Source organism: Panicum virgatum, chromosome 8K (assembly GCF_016808335.1).
Source record: "Panicum virgatum strain AP13 chromosome 8K, P.virgatum_v5, whole genome shotgun sequence".
In the NCBI taxonomy this organism is placed as follows: domain Eukaryota; kingdom Viridiplantae; phylum Streptophyta; class Magnoliopsida; order Poales; family Poaceae; genus Panicum; species Panicum virgatum.
The window spans coordinates 10,326,535-10,343,753 of NC_053143.1; the positions used below are offsets into that span (position 1 = coordinate 10,326,535).

A 17,219-nucleotide genomic window follows, 5' to 3' on the forward strand; every position below is an offset into this window, starting at 1 on the left:
AATTGGCTCCCATTCACCCCCCTCTGGTCGAATTTCTCAGTTCTACAATTCTGACCATGGCCGCATCCAATGATAGGTGTCTGTGTCCACACCACCACCGGCTACAAAACTGGTGATGAGTTGTTTTGTTATATCATTCTTCCATTATATACCATCTCGACGTACACTCTGTTTCCATTATCCTTTCTTCATTATTAAAACGAATGGGCGGAGAGGAGAACCCGGGCGGCCAGTAGGCCAGCCTATGAATCAAGCGCCCTAGGTTCAAATCTCGTCAGCTGCGCTCTCGCTAAAATGGAGGGCGGCCGGGTCGGCCGGGGTGTGAGAACCCCGGTGCCTAGCGTCCTGTGACGTGGGGGGCTATTCTAGCCTCTGGCCACTAATTATCAAAACGAATGAGTTTTAAGGGAAGAAGAGCCAAGCAGAAATAGGATAATGCGCTGCATTATTCAATTAAAAACAAAATAAATGAGGTTTGAGACCATCCTACTGGAATTTGACATCCCCGATAAACTTCACTGAAATTCATGCAAAATACTCGCTCCTGAGGTATTTATTTACTTGTGTGGCTGCACTGTGTGTATTCTTGGTCTGCAATGAAGCCTCGCCGTGGCTTCGTTTTCCTTTGCGGACCGTCGTCTGTCAGAAAAAAGGACACAAGCAACGTGCTCTGTCCTTGCCTTGAGAGCTACGGAGTAGATGACAGTGAAGACCAAGACCTGGGAACCCGACGCCTAGAAGTAATAATAATAATGGTCTCCCTGCCATCTAACTAAGCAACACCATCCACCTCAGATCCACAAGCTCTGCATTATTCGGAACCAAAAATCTCTCAACCTCAGCCAGTGCCGCCTCTTACAGCGTTTGAGGATCGGATCAATGCACTGGCATTGAGTTGGAACTAATCAAGGTACTTGCTCTGATCTAATACAGTGTGTGCTTCTTTATTACATCTCTTTCGTGCATTCTCTCCTGGTTTCTTCAGCAACTTTAACTGAGTTTTGATCTTTACTCTTCTCAGCCATCAGCACACAAGTGTCACACTACGATTGCTGCTGCTCTGGTGTTCTTTCTTTTGAGAGGTTCGTACTTGGTATGCTAAGCATAATCTTCTATTCAACTTTTTTCCATCATTCCAGGTTAATCTATTTCACTGCATTTTCACATATAAATGATCCTTATAGCTCATAACAAAGCCTTTAGTAACTTGCTAATGTAATAAATCTTCACTCCTTTAGTATAAGAGTTAAGCATCTCAGAGCTACTGAAAGCACCAACGGCCACTTATTCATCTAGCTAAGCTGCAGCTCCTACCATATGTGTGCAGATCTGCTGGATCTTGAGCCCCGGAAAAGCTTTTGCGATTTTCAGTCATTCTGCGTTTCAACATTTGGAGATGGAGTAGGCGAAAGCAGCTGATCATCCAGGTACGTGTACACTTGCTCTGATATAAAACAGAGTTGACCTGATCCGACCCAGCACAAGTGTTTTACCTTGACCCCTGGTTTCTTTCTTCAGTAATCAACTCGAGTCTTGTTCTCAGTCTTTTCGGTGAGTGCCGGTGCCGCACACGCAACGCGATTTCACTAGTTCACCTGCCGTTGCTGCTCCTCTTTAGGGAAGGTAATTGCTAGGCCAATTTACTTAGCAATTAATTTTTTTCCATCCGTTATTTTGTTCACCAGTAAATAAATGCTACATTGGTACGGATGACGTCACTGAATTAGTATTTGGTTTGTAAGACTCAACATATTAATTTGCTCGTCTCCTAATTTCTTTCACAGAGGCTCAAAAGAAGAACCTTTGAAGTATGAGTGGAATAGAGGCTGCTTTAGCGTCTGGAGTGTTGAAAACTGCTGGTGGCAAGCTAGCTTCACTGATAACCAGTGAGTTTGCTTCCATAACAGGTGTGGAGAAAGACCTCCGTGAGCTCCAATGCAAACTTGAGGAGATAAGTAGTTGGCTGGCTGTAGTTCGTGATAGAGCCATAGGGACTGGCACACCGCTTCCACGGTTGAACGAATTGAGAAATGTTGCTTATGATATTGATGACTTACTCTATGATGTCCACCTTGAAGCTGATAAACACAAGATACACAGTGACGGTGACAAGCAAACGATAGCAGATTGCTTCTGCGCAAAACCAAAATCACTTCTGTTCAGATGCAAGGTGGCCCGTAAGATCAAGGCAATCAAAGTGAAATATGAAAAGACTGTGAAGGAAGCAAGTGATGCTAATATTATAAGGAAGAATTTACAAATGGATGATCCTGTTCGGAGCAGCAACCCCGGGACAGCTGGAGAGCTCTCCATGCTATCTAACGTTGATGACTCAAAAATACCCAGAAGAGATCGGGAGAAGGATGAAATCATAAGTAAGATTTTAGAAACTAATGAAGGGGACGATGGAAGAACAGTAGTATCTATCGTTGGATTAGGTGGGTCCGGCAAAACTACTTTGGCCAAACACATCTGCCATGACAACAAGATAAAGGAGCACTTCAAAGACACGGTATTCTGGGTCTATGTGTCTCAAGAATTTGATGTCGATAAGCTTATCGGCAAGCTTTTTGAAGCTATCGTTGGGGAAAAGTCTGATCATCATGTTAAACAGAGCATGCTCCGTGACATTTCAAACAAGTTGAGGAATGTTGAGTACTCTATCCTGCTTGTGATGAGTGAATTGTCAACCGTGCAGTGTGATCGTGCGCTTGGTCTTTGGATTGCAGGTACACGGGCGTCGAGTGTCGACGGGGAGCTGCCGTGGAGGTGCTGTGGCCGATGGACCGTGAGGAGGACGGCGGTGAAGGGCAGCCGGGACCGGAGCTCGGACCGGGCGGCAGCTGTGGCGTCCACTCCTGGATCGAGGGCGCAAGCGGCGACGGAAGGCGGGTTTCTTGGTTTGCGCCACAAAACCAAGGAGGCGGACGGCGGTTGAAGACGCCAAGTCGTGGAGGCACGGGCGTTGGTCTCGGGCCTGATGGAGGCGACGGGCGTCGACGGCGTCTAGGGGCTCGCTGCGGGCGAGGAGGTGACGGGCGTCGGGCGGCGTCTAGGGCCATCAGGAAGCCGAGGCGGGAACGGCGTCTAGGGCCACGGCGTGGAGGCGGGAATCTTCCCGCGCGTGAGGTTTTGGCGGTTTTCTCAAAACCGGCCACCTACCCGGGTTTCGCGGACCCTCCAAAACCGCGGACTAGATCTTCATCAAGACGGCGGCATCGCGGAGAAGACTTTGTTTCGAAGAAAGAACCTCGGCCGTCGGATGAGATCGTTGTACAGGGGTTGCTGCAGGCCAACCGGTCTGACCGGTCCCTGGCACCGGTCTGACCGGTCTAACCAACCGGTCTGACCGGTCCAGCGTACCGGTCTGACCGGTCCCGCGGGTATAAATACCCCTTCACTTGTGTTAGGTCAAGGGCGGCTTTTATAATCTGTTCGTGGACTCTCTGTTTCTCCAGGCCGCCGCCCCTTTGTTCTCCTCCCCCTGTTCCTCTCTTTAGAGTAGATTTGTTCATGGATTTGTGAGACTTTGTATTGGATGTGATTGGGAAAGGAGGCCCCATCCTCCTTGTGCCCTCTGGGCTTTTGAATCAATCCAATTCTGTCTCTCTTGTGCTTTTTGTGATGGATTTTCGTTTCGATTTTGATGCACTTGATTGCGACGTTTCGTAGAGCTCTTTGGAGTGATTCCCGTGCTACTAGCTGCGTGCCAAATCTTCTGGAATCACGAGCTCTTCAGATTTAAAGTTTTCGAGTAGTTGAGAAAACCCCTATCCCTTTTGATCTCCCCCATAATTCTCTAGATTCGTTGATATTTAGGCTGAGATCTTTTGGGGATATGTTCACGGGGTAGGGGCGAAGCTATTCCCCAAGTTTCACCGATTTTCATGGTCGTTTGCTCAAGATTCACCGTTTGAATCCTTTTTCTCGGGGGTTTTCTGGGTGCTACCGGTCAGACCGGTAGGACAGACCGGTCAGACCGGTCTGCTCTTTTTGAACAGACACGACCGGTCAGACCGGTCCATCACACCGGTCAGACCGGTCCATCACACCGGTCAGACCGGTCCTGGCAGATCAGTCCTGAAACTTTCCCACTTTGCTTCCGATTCGCTTTGTGTTTTCGTTCGCTGGTTCAAGGCCTTTTGTGTTGGTTTAGCTCTTCAATAGCTACTCCAAACTTTGGCCAGTACGCTTGAGGGCTCGGGTGATTTTCGGGATATAGGCCGACGGTTTGAATTTCAGAAGAAATTTTGATCGGCTCCCATTCACCCCCCCTCTCTGGTCGCCGGCTTCGGTCCCACAATTGGTATCAGAGCTTGGTTGAGGTTTTCAATACCTTAACCGGTTTGAAAACCACTCGGCGACCATGGCGAGTCTTGGTAAGATCCTGGTGTTTTCCGGCGAGGATTATGCCTACTGGAAGGTTCGCATGAGAGCCTTCCTGCAGAGCATGAGAGCCGATGTCTGGGAGATTACCAAGAACCAGCTTTACGAGGTGCTGGCTGTACGGGTCACGCCTCTTCAGGTGACCCAGCACGAGGCTAACGCCAAGGCCGTCAATGCCTTGTTCGCTGGCGTTTCTCGTGCGGAGTTCTCACGCGTTCAAGGTTTTCAGAAAGCTCACAAGATTTGGACGTGCCTTGAGAACTACCACGAGGGTACACCTCAGGTGAAGGCCAGACTGTTCGAGACTTACCGGCGTGAGTACGAGAACTTCACACAGGAGCCGGGTGAGAGCATTGACCTGATGTTCAGTCATTTTCAATCGATTGTGAACAAGGTCAATGCGAACAGATCTGCTTGTGCCCTTGAGTACACAGAGCATGAGAAGGCCCTTAAGTTGCTGTACGCACTTGATCGCTCTGTGTGGGATCTCAAGGTGAACACCATCATTGAGTCTGCTGGCTATGAGACTCTGACGGTGAACGAGCTTTTCAGGAAGCTCAAGGCCACGGAGGTGGATAACCAGACACGAGCCAAGCTCAATGGTGCCCCTCCTTCCAAGAGCGTCGCTCTTGTGACTGGCCCAGGTGGTGGATCGGGCTCTAACGCTAACTTTGCTCTTGGCTTTTCTCTTGCCTCTTTGCCTTCTGTTTCAGATGAGCAGCTGGAGACGCTGGGCGACGACGACTTGTGCCTCCTCATCAGCAAGTTCCAGCGCGTCTACCACAACAGGCAGAGGAAGAAGAACCCCGGGTGCTACAACTGCGGCGATCTGAACCACTTCATCGCCGATTGCCCCAAGAAGTCCGGCGGTGGCCAGAACAACTCCTTCGACTACTACCGCCACCGTGACCGCGACGAGGGAGGCTCCAACAAGGAGCATCGGCGCCACAAGCACCGCAGTCGTGACCGGGGAGGACGCTTCGACAAGGAGTCGCTCAAGAAGCGCTTCCAGTACAAGGCCAAGAAGCGGGAGAAGGCCTTCCTGGCGCAGCTCAGCGACCTCGACAAGAGCTCCGACACCGACCGCTCTTCTTCACCTACCTCCGACGACGACGACAAGAAGAAGAAGAAGCGGGACAAGGAAGCCACCGGCTTCATCGGCCTTTGCTTGGCGGCCGGTCGGCGCAAGAGCTTCTGCACCATGGCGGGCGAAGCTGATGGTGCTCGTGCGTCTTCGGGTGGACACGCTACACCGACGCACTCCGGCTCTTCTCCTGGATCCGAGAGCGATTCAGAGGTAAACTCCACAATCGACCTGCTTGATACAGAGGTTAGGGAGTTGTACGCCGCTCTCGACAACCAGAAGAGGCTGCTTAAGGAAGCAGCCAGAGAGCGTAGAAAGCTTAGGGCTGAGCTGGCTTGTGCTAGGGAGAAGTCTAGTGAGGATGAGTGCGCTGACTGCATATCTCACATGAACGATCTTGTTGCTCTCCGTGCCAAGCATGATGAGAATGTCGCGGACTTAGATGTTGCTAAGATTTCACTTTCTGACGTGTCTCACGAGCTAGCCAAGGCCAAGCATGAGCTTGAACTTGTCAAGGACGCTCCCATTGTTAGTGATGTGCTTGAATGCGATGAGTATCCTATTTTCAAGTCTGATCTAGCTTCTTTGCAGTCCAAGTTTGCTACTGTTGTGTGCGAGCTAGAGGAGATGAAGTCTAGGCCAGTTTTGCTTGGCGCTTGTAAGCTTTGTCCCACGCTTAGGTCGGAGCTAGAGGAGAAGAACGCTTTGATCAAGTCTTTTGGAAAGACTAAGGTCATAGAGTCTAGCCCACCTATTGACTGCTCTGTTTGCCCTAGTTTGATCTCTGATTTGGATAATCTTGCGGTAGAGAAAGCCAACCTGGAGAATGAGAATACCTATCTTAGGGCGATTCTTAGTTGGGTTTCTGCTAGTGAGCCGCAGTTGGGCATGATGATCAAGCAGTTCAAGCGTGGTGATGGGTTTGGGGTCGGTTACACGTACACGAAGTCAGACTTTGACAGGTTGTACGGTATGATTGGCAAGGCTGCTGGAAACACTGCTAGCACGAGCACGCGGCCTTCGCTTGTTGACCCCGCGGATGGTGTGCTTAAAGAACCACCGAAAGCACCTCCGCAGAAGCAGGTTTGGGTTCCAAAGCCCAATGAGCTGAGGAACTCCCTCGACACGCTCCCTACTGCCACAGCCCAGGTTGCCCAGAAGAAGAGGGCTGCTCCTCCCCGTCCGCAGACTAGGCCTCCACCTCCCAAGCATGAGGTGAGGTACCACTGCGAGTTCAGTGACAGGGAAGGTCACCTGGAGGAGTTTTGCTTCAGGAGGAAGCGGGCTGTGAGGAGAGAGCAGGAGAGACTGAACGCGGACATGTACTCTGCTCGGGTGCATGATCCTTCTCGGCGTGGTGATAGGCGAGATGCTAGGGTGCGCCGTGTAGGTGGAGGTCAGGGAGACGGTGGTGGTTACCGTGCTCCAGCAGGTGGTCGCTTTGCCGGTCGTGCTCCTGGTCGTTTTCAGTACGGCTATGGACCACGAGACCGAGGCTTTGGAGGAGGTTTTGAGGCTCCACGCTTTCCTCGCGGTAGTGTTCGTCAGTCACGCGGTAGACGGGACGGGGGATATGCTTTGTCTGGTTTTGCTAACCCTTCTGTAGAGCAAATGGCTCGACACTAGTTTGCTTCTCACTTTGCTAACCCCAGTGTTGAGACATTTGCTCACCCTTTGTCTCACTACTGATGTGCAGGTCGGAGGCTTGGAGAACAGGTGGATCATGGACTCCAGTTGTTCGCGCCACATGACCGGAAATGACAAATGGTTCTCCAGCCTCACCCCGATGCGCTCCAAGGAGTACATTGTGTTCGGGGATAATTGAAGAGTAAAGGTACGTGGACTTGGCGCTGTTCGAGTTTCTGATCGCTTTACCCTAAGAGAAGTTGCTTTGGTTTCGAATCTTGGTTTTAATTTGCTCTCTGTTTCGCAACTTCTTGATGAGGGGTTTGAGGTTCGCTTCAAGGAGGGCTGTTCGCGTGTTTTGGATTCCAGGGGAGATTTGGTTTGCCGGATTACACCTCGCGATCGAGTTTTCTTGGTTGACTTCTCTGGAACTCCTTTTGGCCCTTCTCATTGCTTGATGGCTAGTCCTTCTTCTGATTTGTGGAAGTGGCATAGGAGACTAGGACATTTGAGCTTCGATTTGTTGTCGAGATTGAGCTCACTTGGCCTGATCCGAGGATTGCCTAAACTGAAGTTTGAGAAGAACCTTGTTTGCCATCCGTGTCGCCACGGGAAAATGATTGCCGCTTCTCATCCGCCTGTTAATCAGGTGATGACTTCTCACCCTGGAGAGTTGCTACACATGGACACTGTTGGTCCTTCTAGGGAGATGTCTGTTGGTGGGAAGTGGTACGTGCTTGTGATTGTGGACGATTTTTCTCGCTATTCTTGGGTCTTTTTCATGAGAACCAAGGATGAGGCTCTCGAGTTTGTTCGAGACTTGATCTTGAGATTGAAAAATGAGCTACCCCAGGCCATGCGAGCGATCCGCTCTGACAATGGCACAGAATTCAAAAATGCTCGTTTTGATGTCTTTTGCAGTGATCAAGGTCTTGAACACCAGTATTCTTCTCCCTACAATCCACAGCAGAATGGAGTTGTAGAACGGAAGAATCAGACACTGGTTGAGATGGCGAGGACGATACTCGATGAGCATAGGACTCCTCGCAAATACTGGGCTGAGGCGGTTAACACCGCTTGTTACGTGTCCAACCGCAGTTTCTTGCGTGCTTTCATGCACAGGACTTCTTATGAGTTGCGGTTTGGACGCCAGCCCCGTGTTGACCATCTCAGAGTTTTCGGTTGCCGGTGTTTTGTGCTGAAAGATGGAAATCTTGACAAGTTTGAGTCTCGCTCATCTGACGGTATTTTTCTCGGATATGCTTCTCACTCTAGAGCATACCGTGTGCTGATTATTGAAACTAACATCATCAGAGAGACTTGTGAAGTCACTTTCGACGAGACTGCACCGTGCAATTCTTCTGTCTTTGAAGTTGCAGGAGGTGATAAGCTCGGCACCTCCATCTTTGAAGATAAGGAGGAAGAAGCTGCAGATGGCGAGGCTGAGGCTACCACGCGTGCTGTGGACCCAGCTATCTCTGCTACGAGCTCGGACGATGACGACGGCCCCGACCCGACTACGTCTACTTCCCGGGGGCTGTTCGAGGAGGTGACTTAGGCTACACCAGCTGCACCTGAGGAGGCACCAGCTTTGGTTGAGGAGGAGGCGACTTCGACACGGGAAGCACCGCGACACATTCAGCGTCGCCATCCACCTCAACAGATGCTAGGTGATCTCAACGAGCGAGTCACCAAGTCCAAGGTAACGAGTATCGCTGGCTTTGCTCATTCAGCGTTTGTTGCCTCTTTTGAGCCCAAAGATATTGGACACGCTCTTTCTGATTCTAATTGGGTCAATGTCATGCATGAGGAACTTGAAAATTTTGAAAGAAACCAAGTTTGGGTTTTAGTCGAGCCTCCACCTGCTTGTAATCCCATCGGAACGAAGTGGGTTTTCAAAAACAAGTAGGGTGAGGATGGTTTGGTTGTTCGAAACAAGGCTCGTCTTGTTGCCCAGGGGTTTTGCCAAAAAGAGGGTATTGATTTTGAGGAAACTTTTGCCCCTGTTGCTCGTTTGGAAGCTATTCGAATCTTTCTTGCATTTGCTGCTTCCAAGGGTTTTAAGGTTTCCCAAAAGGATGTTAAATCTGCCTTCTTGAATGGTTTTATCGAAGAAGAGGTTTATGTAAAGCAACCCCCTGGTTTCGAAAATCCCAAGTTTCCAAACCGCGTTTATAAACTTCAGAAAGCTCTTTACGGTTTGAAACAGGCACCTAGAGCTTGGTATGACAGATTGAAAACCTTTTTGCTGGCTCAGGGCTTTAAAATGGGATGTGTTGATAAAACTTTGTTCCTCATGCGATCTGGCACTGATTTCCTTTTGGTTCAGATATACGTGGATGATATTATCTTTGGTGGCTCTTCTCACGCTCTTGTGTCCAAGTTTTCTGAGCAGATGTCCAGGGAGTTCGAGATGAGCATGATGGGTGAGTTACAGTTCTTCCTCGGGCTGCAGATCAAGCAAACTCCTCAGGGCACTTTTGTCCATCAAGCCAAGTACACTAGAGACTTGCTACGGAAGTTCGGCATGAGCGACTTGTCTCCTCAGCCGACTCCGATCAGCACATCGACGGCGCTTGATGAGGACTTGGACGGCGAGGCGGTGGACCAGAAGGAGTACAGGAGCATGATCGGCTCTCTCCTGTACCTGACGGCGACGCGACCAGACATCCAGTTCGGCTTCTGCCTCTGCGCGCGGTATCAGGCTTCGCCGTGCACGTCCCACAGGCAGGTGGTGAAACGCATCTTCAGGTATTTGAAATTCACCCCTGAATTTGATCTTTGGTATTCTGCGGATTCTTCTCTGGTTTTGGTGGGCTTTTCTGATGCCGATTTCGGTGGGTGTCGGTTGGATCGCAAGTCGACATCCGGCACTTGTCAATTTCTCGGTACATCTTTGGTGTCTTGGTCCTCTCGCAAGCAGGCTAGCGTAGCGCTTTCTTCCACAGAAGCTGAGTATGTTGCCGCTGCTAGCTGCTGCTCCGAGATACTTTGGATGAAACAAACCTTGCAGGATTATGGCTTGAGTTTCGGTAGGGTTCCCATCTTTGTGGACAACATGTCAGCCATTAGCATTGCAAAGAACCCTGTCCTACACTCCAGAACCAAGCACATAGATATCCGATTCCATTTCCTGCGAGACAACCATGAGAGAGGACACATAGACCTGATCCATGTCCGTTCAGAGAGGCAAACTGCAGATATCCTCACCAAACCGCTAGAGCAGGACACCTTTGCTCGCTTGCGAGGGGAGCTTGGGGTTTGTTACCCCTTTTGATCGCTGACGTTTGTTTTGGTTAGCTTGGTAGGTCTTTGTTTTGCTTCTCTTTGTTTTTCTAGGTTTGGTAGTTACATTGTGCATATGCATTGTACATGTTTGCATTTTGCATTGTCTCACTTGCACTAGCATTCTTGTATACATTGCTATGATCTTCTAGTGCCTGCTAGTGTGAGTTGTTAAACTTGATCATGTATAGCTTGCTCCATTGTGTATATGACATCATCTGAGTTAAGCTATTTTGATTTGAAAATATGAAAATATGATCACCCTGTTTTGGCTACTAGCATGTTAGGGCGTGTTGATGTGCTTTGCTATCTTATTCATGCTAGTGTGCTTTTTTGTTCAGCAATTCATACTTGAAATGATCTAAATCTGATAAAAATTGCTTGAACTGCTCATGAAATGGATTGAAAAGATCCAGGTGGGATTGCTTGTCGCACTGATCGAGCTTTCGGGACGGCTCACTTTGCACTTGTGAGAACCCGGGCAAGGCTGTGCATGACTGAAACGAGTGCTTTAAGCTTCTGATTGTCTGTTGGCATAGGCTTGGCCTCGTTGTTAAGTAAAGCATGACAAGCTTTCAACCCCTGGCATTAAGAATTGCTTGATGCAAATTAAATTGAAAAATGAATGTTCACAACATGTTTTGGCTGGTTTGGCTCACCTGTATGAGTTTGAGTAGCACTGCTTTCCATTCCCTACTTGTTAGTGCTAGATCATGGGTGATGCTTTTATTTCTCCTAAACTGAACTTGCCTAGCTCTATACTGATTTGATATACCCTGTTGAGCTAGATGCAGGTCTTGTTTATGGATGCACACATGCTTGAGACTAGATGTTGCTCATATCTTTGTATCCCTGAATGCTTTCACTTACACCTCCTGCATTGCATTCATTGCATAGCATCTGTTCAGGGGGAGTCTTAGCTTCAGGGGGAGCTTTAGGTCTTTGTAGCCTTGATGTGTGCATGTGCCAAGAAGGGGGAGAATTTTGAGAGAAGTGATCGAACAAGGGGGAGACTTGTTTGATTTTTGAAAAACTTGTTGTGCACAGGGCTTTGAGAGTGCATCATTTTGGGAGAGTTGCACTTGTGAGAGGGAAAAACTTTTCTTGGGGAGTTTCTGCTTTGGTTTTGGCTCCTGGTTTTCTCGTTTTCCCTCTGCTTCTTGCATGACTGTGTCGAGCGTTACCTCTGTCTTTGAGGAGTCATGTTGTGGCTTTTGATCGATTGCGTCGAGCCTTTGCCCTTGTCTTAGGGGATCGATCTTTGCTTGAGTAAGTGACTGTTCTTGACTTTCTGAGCTTTTTGTCACTTGCTTGAGTTCTTCTCTTTCGTGCTTCTTTGTTCTTCTTTGGTTTCACTTCTCTTGGTTCGTTTGTGGTGTGTTGACAATGCACTCATCAAGGGGGAGATTGAGGAATGTTGAGTACTCTATCCTGCTTGTGATTGGTGAATTGTCAACCGTGCGGTGTGATTGTGCGCTTGGTCTTTGGATTGCAGGTACACGGGCGTCGAGTGCCGACGGGGAGCTGCCGTGGAGGTGCTGTGGCCGATGGACCGTGCGGTGGACGGCGGTGAAGGGCAGCCGTAACCGGAGCTCAGACCGGGCGGCAGCTATGGCGTCCACTCCTGGATCGAGGGCGCAAGCGGCGACGGAAGGCGGGTTTCTTGGTTTGCGCCACAAAACCAAGGAGGCGGACGGCGGTTGAAGACGCCAAGTCGTGGAGGAACGGGCGTCGGTCTCGGGACTGACGGAGGCGACGGGCGTCGACGGCGTCTAGGGCCTCGCTGCGGGCGAGGAGGTGACGGGCGTCGGGCGGCGTCTAGGGCCGTCAGGAAGCCGAGGCGGGAACGGCGTCTAGGGCCACGGCGTGGAGGCGGGAATCTTCCCGCGCGTGAGGTTTTGGCGGTTTTCTCAAAACCGGCCACCTACCCGGGTTTCGCGGACCCTCCAAAACCGCGGACTGGGTCTTCATCAAGACGGCGGCATCGCGGAGAAGACTTCATTTCGAAGAAAGAACCTCGGCCGTCGGATGAGATCGTTGTACAGGGGGTGCTGCAGGCCAACCGGTCTGACCGGTCCCTGGCACCGGTCTGACCGGTCTAACCAACCAGTCTGACCGGTCCAGCGTACCGGTCTGACCGGTCCCGCGGGTATAAATACCCCTTCACTTGTGTTAGGTCAAGGGCGGCTTTTGTAATCTGTTCGTGGACTCTCTGTTTCTCCAGGCCGCCGCCCCTATGTTCTCCTCCCCCTGTTCCTCTCTTTAGAGTAGATTTGTTCATCGATTTGTGAGATTTTGTATTGGATGTGATTGGGAAAGGAGGCCCCATCCTCCTTGTGCCCTCTGGGCTTTTGAATCAATCCAATTATGTCTCTCTTGTGCTTTTTGTGATGGATTTTCGTTTCGATTTTGATGCACTTGATTGCGACGTTTCGTAGAGCTCTTTGGAGTGATTCCCGTGCTACTAGCTGCGTGCCAAATCTTCTGGAATCTCGAGCTCTTCAGATTCGAAGTTTTCGAGTAGTTGAGAAAACCCCAATCCCTTTTGATCTCCCCCATAATTCTCTAGATTCGTTGATATTTAGGCTGAGATCTTTTGGGGATATGTTCACGGGGTAGGGGTGGAGCTATTCATCAAGTTTCACCGATTTTCATGGTCGTTTGCTCAAGATTCACCGTTTGAATCCTTTTTCTCGGGGGTTTTCTGGGTGCTACCGGTCAGACCGGTAGGACAGACCGGTCAGACCGGTCTGCTCTTTTTGAACAGACACGACCGGTCAGACCGGTCCATCACACCGGTCAGACCGGTCCTGGCAGATCAGTCCTGAAACTTTCCCACTTTGCTTCCGATTCGCTTTGTGTTTTCGTTCGCTGGTTCAAGACCTTTTGTGTTGGTTTAGCTCTTCAATAGCTACTCCAAACTTTGGCCAGTACGCTTGAGGGCTCGGGTGATTTTCGGGATATAGGCCGACAGTTTGAATTTCGGAAGAAATTTTGATCGGCTCCCATTCACCCCCCCTCTAGTCGCCGGCTTCGGTCCCACACAAGTTAGCTGGTAAGAAGTTTCTTCTTATCCTGGATGATGCATGGCATCAGGACAAGCATGACTGGGAACAATTCATGGTGCACCTAAAGAGTGACGCACCTGGAAGCAAGATGTTGCTTACTACTCGTGATCGGAAGGTTGCAGAAATTGTGAAATCCAGGCATATATTCGAGCTGGGGATGTTATCAGGGGCTGAGAGCTGGAGCTTGTTCCTAAAGAGCTCTGGGTGGGTAGAGGAAGATTTGAGCTCTGAGTATGTAGAAGTTGGAAAAGAGATCCTGAATAGATGTAGTGGGGGTGCCTCTAGCAATCAGAACACTTGGAGGTATCCTCATTGAAAAAAAGGAAATATGTATCTGGAGAGCCATAGGAGGGAGTGATTTATGGACTGTTGATAGTATAAATGGCAGAGTGTTTGCTTCCTTGAAATTGAGCTTCATTCACTTGCCAGATGAACTAAAGCAATGCTTCATGCTTTGCTCTATATTTCCGAAGGGCTCAGAAATCTACAAAGATCGCTTGATTTCCCAATGGGTAGCCCATGGATTCATTAGTTCGATGAATGGAGTGCAAGCAGAACATATCGGAAGTGGCTACTTTGATTCTCTTGTAAAAGTTGGCTTTCTTCAGGATCCTTCTAAGGACTGGTGGACTGAACAGCTAGTATGCAAGATGCACGATTTGATTCATGATCTCACTCGACACATACTGCAGGATGAAGTGGTGACTTGTCTATCGAGTAATATGATAGCAAACTGCACTCAGAGGTGCAGATACTTATCATTGACTTCATGGCCAGATAAGGTTCACAGGAATTCATTTCACAAGGTCCATGCTCTCTTTATCTCTGGAGGTAATCCAATATTTGATAAACCAGTTAAGAAGAGCTCCTGTGTCCGCAGTGTTATTCTGGACTACACAGAAAATACTCCATTTCCTCAATTCACATTGAAGTTTGAATATCTTGGATATCTTGAAATCCATAACCTTTGTTGCGCGAAATTTCCAGAAGCCATCTCAGGTTGTTGGAACTTGCAGTCACTTTATTTAATTGGATGCATGAATCTTATTACATTACCAGAGTCTATTGGCAAGCTTAAGAAGCTACGAACTCTAGGGCTGAATTTTGCTTCTGATCTTGAGAGTTTACCTCGGTCAATTGGTGACTGTCGAGACCTTCAATCCTTGAATCTGTATTCTTGTGATAAACTCAGAGATGTACCAAGAACATTGTGTGAAATTAGTAACCTAAGAGTCCTGCGTATATATAGTTGTTCATCTCTGAAACAGTTGCCGTGAGAATGCACCGGGGAGTTCAGCAACTTGCGTACTCTTGACCTTTATGCAACCAAAGTGACCGTACTACCTCATTGGGTTAGTACGATTGGTACTCTAGAGTGTATAAACCTTAAATATTGCTGCGAGCTGCTGGAGTTGCCTAAAGGTATAGTTAACTTGAAAAGACTAACAGTTTTGAACATAGAGGGTTGCACCAATCTGCGTTGCTTGCCGTCAGGTATTGGACAGTTGACTAGTTTAAGACAGCTGTGCCTTTTTGTTGTCGGGTGTGGTGGAGATGATGCAAGAATCTCCGAGCTTGAAAATCTTGATAGGCTAAGTGGTAAACTAGAATTTAGAAACCTTAAGTATTTGAAGGATCCATGCGATGCTAAGAAGGCTTGCTTGAAACAGAAGAATGTCATAAAGAATCTGGTTTTGGACTGGTCTTTCAACGAAGAAAAACAAGAGTTAGCATCAGATGTGGAACAAGAGCAGGGTGTGCTTAGTGCTTTTGAAGCACCATTGCAAATTGAGAGCTTGGAAATTAAAGGTTACCGAGGTCCCTATTTGCCACGGTGGTGGATGGCGCAGAAAGGTTCTTATTGTGAAAGCACAACGTTAAAGCAAACTGGTCCTTATCCGTGCCTGTCTTTAACTAATTTGACACTATCACAATTTCCCAACTTGAAGCATATGCGAGGACTTCTGAAGTTTCCTTCACTGAAGTCCCTCAAACTGTCGAAAATGGCTAGTTTAGAGGAGCTGTGGACTACAGCAAGCGGTTTAGCAATTCAGGAGGAGGAATTAAGTGCACAATATTGCTTTCCTGTCCTATCCAACCTATCCATACTAGATTGCCGACAATTGAGTATTGTGAAGCCATACTTCCCACCATCGCTGGAGAAGTTGTGTTTACGAGGAAACAACTTGCAGCTGTTATCCCCAGGTAACTTCTCCCATCTGCCTCCAACACCTGCCAATGAATCATCGCCATCCAGCAGCCTGCACACGGCAGTCCCTCACCTCAGGGAACTGCAACTAGATAAAAATGACAGGATCATCATCTGCTAGCTGGGAATTCCTGCGACACCATATTAAACTGGAGATCTTGTGCATCGGAATCTGCAATGACCTGACACAAGTACCTGAGAGCATTCGAAGCCTCACCTCCCTCCAGCGGCTGCGGATCACCAGTTGCCGCACCCTTGGCGCGCTGCCCGAGTGGCTGGGAGAGCTGTGCTCCTTACGAGATCTGTACGTCTGCTTTATCCCAATGCTTGCTAGCCTCCCTCCGTCAATAGGGCACCTAACGTCCCTCACCAAGCTGGAAATTAGAGGGTGTCACAATCTGAAGCTGCTGCCTGACGCGATTCAGCACCTCACCTCCCTTGAATATCTTTGCTTGGTATATTGTGGTGCGCTGACTGAGCTGCCAGAGTGCATCGGCCAACTATCTGCGCTTCAGCAGATTCACATCGAGGATTGCTCTGGCCTTCAGTGTCTGCCCCATTCCATTCAACGCTTAGCTGCTCTCCAGATTTTGATCATTTACGACTGCCCTGCTTTGGCGAGTCGTTACAAGCAAGGAGTGGGGCCAGACTGGCACCTTGTTTCACACATCCCTCACGTGTTCATAATTTCGCCGGAGGATCCATTTACGGCTGAGGGCCCGGCGCCTTTGCCTCCCAAGTAATGCGCCGATGCGCGCGGACGTGGCTCCACCAAACCCCGTGGTACGTTGTAACAGCAATATTTTCGAGCTTGTGTCATTAGTCATTACGGTGTAAATAATGATGGTTCTACAATGTGCTCTTCAGGGTTTGGACATTTACGGCTGCCCTGCTTTGGTGAGGCGTTACAAAGTGGGTGAATGGGTGCCGATCAAAATTTCTTCCGAAATTCAAACCGTCGACCTATGTCCCAAAAATCACCCAAGCCCTCAAGCGTTCTGTCCAGAGTTTGGAATAGCTATTGAAAAGCTAAACCAACACAAAAGGCCTCGAACGAGCGAGCGAAACCACGAAGCAAATCGGAAGCAAATTGGGAAAACTGCAGAACTGATCTGCCTGGACCGGTCTGACCGGTGCGCTGGACCGGTCTGACCGGTCTCGGCTGTTCAGAAACTAGCAGACCGGTCTGACCGGTGGCACCCAGAAAACCCTCGAAAATTTGGATTCAAACGATGAATCTCAACCAAACGACCACGAAAATCAATGAAACTTGGGGGGTAGCTTCGCCCCTACCCCGTGAACAAATCCCCAAAAGATCTCGTCCTAAAGATCAACAAATCTTGAGAATTATGAGGGAGATCAAGAGGGATTGGGGTTTTCTCAAGAACTCAAGAAATCCAATTCAAAAAGCTCGTGATTCCAGAGGGTTTAGGACAGGGTTAGAAGCACGGGAATCACAGCAAAGAACTCGTAGCCTCCTCGCAATCAAGTGCACCAAAAATGAAATCGAAATCCATCACACAAGGGCACAAAACGAGGAGATGGGATTGATTCAAAAAGC

At 49.0% G+C, this 17,219-nt stretch overlaps 1 protein-coding gene across 2 annotated transcripts; it reads left to right on the forward strand.

Annotated features, from left to right (window-relative positions):
- The first annotated feature begins 685 nt into the window (after positions 1–685).
- Positions 686–14,817, forward strand: LOC120643890 (putative disease resistance protein RGA3). 2 transcript variants are annotated; one of them, XM_039920393.1, is made up of 6 exons: positions 686–910; positions 1,022–1,082; positions 1,328–1,427; positions 1,519–1,623; positions 1,785–2,641; positions 13,430–14,817. In XM_039920393.1, exons 5-6 carry the CDS (start codon positions 1,811–1,813, stop codon positions 13,763–13,765), a joined length of 1,167 nt encoding a protein of 388 aa, XP_039776327.1. In that variant the 5' UTR covers positions 686–910; positions 1,022–1,082; positions 1,328–1,427; positions 1,519–1,623; positions 1,785–1,810; the 3' UTR covers positions 13,766–14,817. The 2 variants fall into 2 exon arrangements, with proteins under 2 accessions (XP_039776327.1, XP_039776328.1); XM_039920394.1 differs by lacking the exons at positions 686–910; positions 1,022–1,082; positions 1,328–1,427; positions 1,519–1,623 and having other exon boundaries at positions 1,690–2,641.
- Positions 14,818–17,219: the final 2,402 nt, after the last annotated feature.